The sequence below is a fragment of the Camellia sinensis genome, chromosome 10 (genome assembly GCF_055761805.1).
Source record: "Camellia sinensis isolate YWXY chromosome 10, ASM5576180v1, whole genome shotgun sequence".
Classification (NCBI taxonomy): Eukaryota; Viridiplantae; Streptophyta; class Magnoliopsida; order Ericales; family Theaceae; genus Camellia; species Camellia sinensis.
In genome coordinates, this window is record NC_138970.1 from 45,656,628 (window position 1) to 45,664,276 (window position 7,649).

At 31.0% G+C, this 7,649-nt stretch overlaps 1 protein-coding gene across 2 annotated transcripts; it reads left to right on the plus strand.

Moving 5' to 3' along the window:
• The first annotated feature begins 1,996 nt into the window (after positions 1–1,996).
• LOC114263882 (palmitoyl-acyl carrier protein thioesterase, chloroplastic-like) lies at positions 1,997–6,168 on the plus strand. Of its 2 annotated transcripts, XM_082891311.1 has the most exons (7): positions 2,087–2,395; positions 2,615–2,678; positions 3,200–3,371; positions 3,472–3,540; positions 4,208–4,294; positions 5,103–5,197; positions 5,763–6,168. In XM_082891311.1, exons 3-7 carry the CDS (start codon positions 3,210–3,212, stop codon positions 5,794–5,796), a joined length of 447 nt encoding a protein of 148 aa, XP_082747437.1. In that variant the 5' UTR covers positions 2,087–2,395; positions 2,615–2,678; positions 3,200–3,209; the 3' UTR covers positions 5,797–6,168. The 2 variants fall into 2 exon arrangements, with proteins under 2 accessions (XP_082747438.1, XP_082747437.1); XM_082891312.1 differs by lacking the exon at positions 4,208–4,294 and having other exon boundaries at positions 1,997–2,395.
• Positions 6,169–7,649: the final 1,481 nt, after the last annotated feature.

Here is a 7,649-nt window from a genome sequence, read left to right on the forward strand (position 1 = left end):
ACATAGTTCACACTACATAGCAAAAGGCTGATTGTTTTTTTGTTGTTGCAGTTAGTCTAAGTTTTTTGTCATAGTTATCATGGTGATTTCTAACTTTGCACACTACGAGAAAATGCATTTTTGCCGATCATTTTTGGCTACCAAAAACAATTTAGTCGCCAAAAGTCACGGAATTGGCTACCAAAAATAATATTAGTCGGCAAAGTCAACTTTTTAGCTACTAATTTTTTTTAGTAGGGGAATGTTGATTATTGGCGACTAAAAAAAATTTAGTAGCTAAAAATATTACAATTGGCGACTAAAAAATTTTTTAGTAATTAAACATATCATAATTGGCGACTAAAAGAAAATTTAGTAGCCGTAGAGGTACCTTTAGCTACTAAATTGTTTGGTGGCCGAATGAAAATAAAAAAATTAATTTTTAATCGTTGCCGACCAAAATTTTGGTCGCCAAATGTTAAGTTTCGGCGACAAAATTCCTTTTAGTCGCTGTAGACCTTTTTTTGGCTGCTAAATTGTTTGGTAGCCGAATGAAAATAAAAAAATTAATTTTTAATCTTTGCCGACCAAAATTTTGGTCGCCAAATGTTAAGTTTCGGCGACAAAATTCCTTTTAGTCGCTGTAGACCTACTTTTGGCTACTAATTTTTTTGGTAGCCGAATGAAAATAAAAAAATTAACAAAATAGTATTTTATTTTATTAACAACAATACCATTAGTCTCCACTTTAAAATTTGACTAAACAAAATAGTTATTTTATTTAATTTTAATTTTAATTTTAATTTTAATTTTTATTTTTATGAAAAGGTTGTACACCCACCATCCAAAAAAATTAATATCTTATTTTATTTTTTATTATCTCAAAATATTAATTTTTTTAAAAAATCAATTATTAAAATAATATGAATTTCTTATTTTGTCCTTTTTTTTAAATCCATTAATAATACAAAAAGTACAATTATGACAATTGATATTTCTAAAAAAATATACTATCAAAAGGTAATTTTGATAAATTAATATTTTTAAAATGTAATAATTGTATTATAAAAAGAAATTAAATTCTAAAATGGGCAACTTGTTATTGTCTGTTTGTCGATAGTTTTACATTGCAAAAATTTAAAGGCATAGTTACATGTCAGTCTGATGAATTTAATTTTTAATAATAAATTTATTATTTTTAAAAAGTACAATTAAACTATTTATACTTTTTACATCATCATATTTCAATAACACTAATAAATTAAGAATAAATCAAAATTCACAAATAAAAGACAAAATATCCCAATTATTTATCATTTTAATAAATTTTTTAATATTATTACCAGTACTAATGAAATAATCATTTCATATACACAAAACATATATTTAAAAAGTTTAAAAAAAATTTCATTATCAAAACGAGGACCAAGTGTGTAAAAAAGATTCACTCATGACTTATGAGTAAATAAATTTGATTTGTAAGACTTATTGATATTATTTCAAATTTTAAAATTTTTCTTAATTTTTTAATAATTAATTTTTTCAACTTTTTAATTTTTTTTTTACGTTATACACGGTTAACAATAATCAAACACTATTGTTAATTTAAATTTGGAGGGAAACATTTCAAATTTAAATTTGAGGGATTTATAAAAGTAATTGGCGACTAAAAGAACACGGGTTGAGCTGGCTCAGAATTTTTTTTTTAAAAATTTTTTCCTTCTTTTTTTTTTTAATTTTCTTTCTTCCTTTTCTTTCTTATTTTATATATATATATATATAATATAAGAATATAAGAATATAAAATTTTAAAATATATTATAATATTTTTCAGTAAAAAAAATATTAGGACAAATATTTAAGATAATTTAATATTTTTAATTTATAATTTTATTACTTATATTTTTATTTAAAAATAATTTTAATATATTTGTTACTTTTATTTAAATTTTTTTTTAAATAATGAAATTTTTTTGTTACTTTTAATATATTTTTTACCAACTAAATTTTAGTCGGCGATTATAATTACAAAATTTAAAAATTATGCTTCAACTTGGGAGGGAAACTTCGAAGGGAAATTTCATTGGCGACTACAAAAATTGGTCGGGAAAGAAAGGTTTAAGATTTCAGATTTCATTGGCTTCTCTTTCTCACTCTCTCACGCCTCTGCCCTCCTCCAACTCTCTCTCTCGCCTTTGTCTCCGTCGGCGTCGGATACGGGAGCATCACCGCCATCACGCCTCTGCCCTCCTCCAGCTCTCTCTCTCTCTCTCTCTCTCTCTCTTTCTGATAGCAGCTCCTGTTCTTGACACTGGCGAGCTCAGACGCCCCTTTCATCGTTGCCCACAAGAAGGCCACTCTCACCAGGCTCAAGTCCGGTGTCCAACATGTCTTCACTATAACTATAGCTCAATTTGTGAGTGTTTTTCCCCAATTTTTAGGGTTTTAAATTTAGGGATTTTGATATGGTATTAGATTAATAATACCACTTTTTAGCTGATGAAGGGAAGTATTTACTTTATGGGACGTGACGTGATGCCCTTGAGATAATGTAATTTATTAGTACTGAAGTTGCTTATAATATTTGTAATTGATTACTACCAATTCATGGTTTGAGCTTCTTTATTTCTTTCAGGGGTGATGTAGTGCAAGTAGACACCTGACTGCAGAACAGGGGACATTTTAACTAGAGCATCCAGGTGGGAACATTTTTCTTTTTTTTGAATATCATGATGCCGATGTTATGCAAAGTTCTTCTATTATGCTATTTCTTTTGAAAAAGTTAAGTGGAGCCACAACTGCATTGGAAAATGGTGAATATATTATCTGTTTATTCTTTGACAAATAAAATTATGGGATTATTTGTTGAATATATTTAATGCTAGAGGAAATAGCAAAAGAAGCAACTAAACAAATAGATCATGCAAAATCAATTGGAAGTCTTCTACTAAAAAGATTCCCAACTTTCTTAAGAACATGAAAGATATTCTCTGGAGAATGTTTAGCCAATGACCTTTAGATTGTGTGTGTCAAGTGTAACTTTCTGTGAACCAATTGAATGGCTTTTTTGGACTAACTGACGAGAGTTCTCTATAGCATGTAAAGCTATAGTCTTTAGAGTTCCAAGAGTAACTTGTTCTGAAGTTGAATTTAAATGACTAATTTGACTAAGTAATCAAAGTTTTTATTATTGTGGTGGTTTTTATTGGACGCATTGCAGTGTCTGGGTGATGATGAATAAAGAGACGCGGAGGTTATCTAAAATTCCTAATGAAGTTCGAGGGGAAATAGGTACTTTTTTTGTGGATTCACCTCCTGTTATGGACGAGGACAGCAGAAAATTACCAAAACTTGATGAAAGCACAGCAGATTATATTCGTAATGGTTTAACGGTAAGTTAAAGGTTATTTCATAATGCAACAGATCATTTACCTTTGAAATGTACCATATAATTTGCTTTGTTTTCATGTTTTGTGTGTTTTAATTGTTCAGCCTAGATGGAGTGATCTAGATGTCAATCAACATGTTAACAATGTGAAATACATCGGAAGGATTCTTGAGGTAAATTCCTTTTCTTTCGTTTGATGCATAATCTATCTTGTTATTGATTTTCTTGTCTCATAAAATATGATCTGAGACCCCTATGGGAATGCTCGGTTCAACATTAATTTAGCTGAAGTATTTGCTCACTTGTTTGTGTCTGCTATTCACGTTAGTTGAGTACAGATTCCTTCCCTTTGTCATTGTATCATAATAACAAAATGATGCGCCTTCTTGTAAATTGTCCTCTTGTCCTCTTCTTTGAACTAACTGGAATGGAAACTTTTACCATCCTCCATGGCTTTGTATGATTTCATACAAAATTCCTTAGCCAAGATTCATTTATTATTATTATTATTATTATTATTATTATTATTATTATTATTTTATATTGAATGCATTTGAAGTTATTTATTAAATTGATTTGTATTGAGTGAGGATTTTCATTTCTCTTGGAAATTGAACTATTATTTTTTATTCTAGGTTTAAGTTTAAATGAGTCATGTTTATCATAGCATTTTAACTAGTTTGATACGTGTTTCTAACAAATAAGGCAGGTTAGGCAATTAATAGACATCCTTATTTATATTTTATTTGATTCTATTGTTACGTTTTATGGTGCCCAAGTCGTGTTATAATATGTTGTATGAAGCACAACGTACTAATTCAATAAACGCGGAACATTTAGTATTTTGCCTCAATCGCAAGAACGCTCTCTGTCGTTGTTGTCGATTTGCAGTACGGCGCAGCAACGGCGGCTTCTAAGAACTCATGGGTATGTCAATTTCAGTATTACATTTAGTATTTTTTGGGGAGTATATGTAGGAAGTATGCCTTCTTTGATAGGAATACTACAGCATAATGGCACTGTAACCATAGGAACATTACGTTGGTCATGCTTGGTAAAGTGTTGTTCTTATGGATTTTACTTGATATTTTTATATGATGTTGCAAAAATTGAAATTCAAATGGTCATTAGTTTATTAGTTTAATAGAAGCTATGCTAATCTTTTTGGGTGTATCCATCTTTGGAGGCTTTTATGAATTTAACTGAAGAATGGACTATAGTTTCCATGGTGATGAGACAGTGGCTGGAAGAAAGTGAGAACAAGAGATAACTTTTATTCACTCAAAAAAGGATTTATAACGTGCTTTCCTATATAGTTTGATTTAGAAGAATATTTCCTTGTTTAGTTGTAAGGATTTGCATTTGCTGATAACTTTTGGAAGATCTTTTGTGGTGTATTGTATTATATTTTGATTTACAATTTGGTAAGAGAAATGGAGCTGTATCATTTTCTATGGGTTGATTTACTTGGAAATACTTGTAATTTGAAAATTTTATTATTTTTTCTGTAGATAATATTGGTGAAATGATTTTCACACTTTTCTTTTAACCTTTCACAACGGGAGTGTGAGAGGCTAACGGGGGAGAGTGAATATAATTTCTCTAATATTATTATTCAATAGAAGTTAGATCCATTGCAATATTTGATCAAGGTCAGTTTTGTGGTGATTGGCATTTGAGGCCACCTTTATTATCAATTCTAACTTGCTCTGGAATTTTCTGTTTCTATTTACAGCATTCATGGGCAATGTGCAGTAACTATGAAATCTCTGCTAAGAGTGACTATAACTTTGAAAAACTTTTCTTGCACCTTGCCAGGAAGCTTGCAGGGTAATGGAATAGCACATTGTTTGTTATTTTATTTTTTGTTTATTTATACTGGTGGAGTTGTGGACTATTAGATAAAGATAAGCAATTAGTTGCAGGGGACTATTAGATAAAGATAAGCAAGAAAACATCACAAATAATTATCTTTATCCTTGCAGGGGAACTCTCCAAAGGAACCTTTTGAATTAATATCATTAGAAAAATGAAAAAATAGTGTGATAAAAAATCCACCAAAGATAGTGTGATAATATCATTAGTTGCATCATGATATAATGAAAAAATAGTGTGATAATATCATTAGTTGCATCTAGATTAGGTGCATTTAAACATCTAAGAAAAATTTGATTAAAATATGAAAAAAAAAATCCACCAAAGATTAAAAAATATGAAAAACAAAATTTCGTAAACAAATTTCAAATTTTATTTTTTGGTGGTGGTGGTGGTGGTGGTGGTTCACAGTTCTTAAATTTTTAACTTGTGGGAACATTAGAGTCCAGGAATGAAAATTTATGAGTTTCTGTTAATGATCAATTTGTGGTGTTTCTTATCCCTTTGGTATTCTTTACAGGCACGAAGCTGAGCTTGCTGCAGCGGCTAGCTAGCCCCTTCCTGATGATGATGGCGATGCATTTGACTAATGCTCACGGCTTTGGCTTTTTGCTATCATTTTTCATGCTCCTTTAGTTAATATGAGTTCTAAAAAAAAAATTTCAACGCTATCGAAGGATTTGTGTATGAGAGGTAAATGTATCGCGGAGAAGAGACCATTTTAGTTATTCTTTAGCCATTGTTTGAAGTCTGGTTGTAGTTGTGCTTTGTGGTAGAATTCTTTAGGCTACCATATGGATGTTTTGAGTCACTTCAAGTGTTTGCTTGAAGATTTTAAATTGTGTATGGATTTAAATTATTGACGTTAGATTAGACTTGGACTGTATGGAATTTGTAATATATATAGAATTGGACGTTGAAGATTACTTTTTTGGATGCTTGGAACTGAAATGTGTGCACGTTGTTGAATGCTTTAATGGTTGATAACATATTTTAGTGTTGATGGATTATATTGTTTTATACAGGGTACAGGTTGTAATATAAATGAATACAGGTTGTTCACAAATTTTTTTTTTTTAAAAAAAAAACAAAAAATTATTTGGCCACCAAATGTTTTGGTAGCCAAATAGGTAATCAAAAGTTTTGGCTACTAATAATTTAGTAGCAAAAACATAACCCAAAACGTTTTTGCCACCAAATAATTAGTAGCTAAAAGATTTGAGAATGAGAGAAAGAAACTATTGGCAACTAATAATTTAGTGGCGAAAACATACCTTTTGCTGACTAAACTAAGATTAGTAGCCAAATGTGTACTTTCGGCGACCAATTATTTAGTAGCTAAAAGTGATACCTTCCCCGACCACAACAAGTTAGTAGCCAAAAAGCCTCATTCGGCGACTAATACTTTAGTGGCGGAAACATACTTTTTGCCGACTAAACTAAGATTAGTAGCCAAATGTGTACACTTTCGGTGACCAAACAAATCTTAGTCGCCAATACTATTGCCGACAGGGTAAAGGCGACGAGCTTAGCGACAAAAAATTTTGGTCGCTAAATCGTTTCGGCGACTAAATAAGTGACTTTTGGCGACCAATATTTTGGTAGCCAAAAGTGACATTTCTTGTAGTGGCATCTTCTGAAGTGACTACTAGAATTTACAAATTTGTCGACCACTTTTGCTGACTAAAAAAATTTTGGTCGCAAAAAAATGACATTTGTCGACTAAAATAAAATTTCGTAACTAAAAATTGATACTATTACTGACTAAAAATATTTTGTTGCAAATAAGTAATTTTTTGCGACCAAAATAAAATTTTTGTCGCCAAAAATATAGGAGGGAGAATGAAATCTGGGCAGGAGCAGAATGATCTTTTAGCGACTAATACAATTTGCTCGCAGATACCAAAATGACGTCGTTTTGGTACCTAAATTCACATTCAGACATTAGCTGACCAACATGTTTGTAGGGAATAACTTTACTAATTCAAACACTTATATAAAAATAAATACGCACCTCTTTCACACCTCAGCCAAATTCGATCACACCTTAGTCGCGCCAATCACCTCACCTTACCATCACCCTTGTTGTCCACCGTCCTCGCCTCTCCACTGTTTGCGCCGTTGTCCGTCTTCGCCATTTCTAATTCATCTAGGTATTTTTTTCAACTTATAATAGTCTCTCTATGTATATCTTCGTGTCTCACTTTTTCTCTTTGATTTCTCTTACTCCTCTTTCTCATACTCGTCTTGTTCTGCAATGTCTCACCCACTAGGGCCCTTACCATCGCGATTTTTCGGAGCATCTTCAACTTTCCCTAAAAACAATTTCAAGTATAAATCCTCTATATCACTTTCACTCACTCAGTCTCTACCTGTGTCTCCCTCTCACTGTCAATGTTTGTGTTGA

Coding starts and splice junctions, on each gene's coding strand:
- LOC114263882 (XM_082891311.1), top strand. CDS start 3,210: ATGATGAATAAAGAGACGCGGAGGTTATCTAAAATTCCTAATGAAGTT. Junction 3,541..4,207: donor ACATCGGAAGGATTCTTGAG/GTAAATTCCTTT, acceptor CGGAACATTTAG/TATTTTGCCTCAATCGCAAG. Junction 5,198..5,762: donor CTTGCCAGGAAGCTTGCAGG/GTAATGGAATAG, acceptor TATTCTTTACAG/GCACGAAGCTGAGCTTGCTG.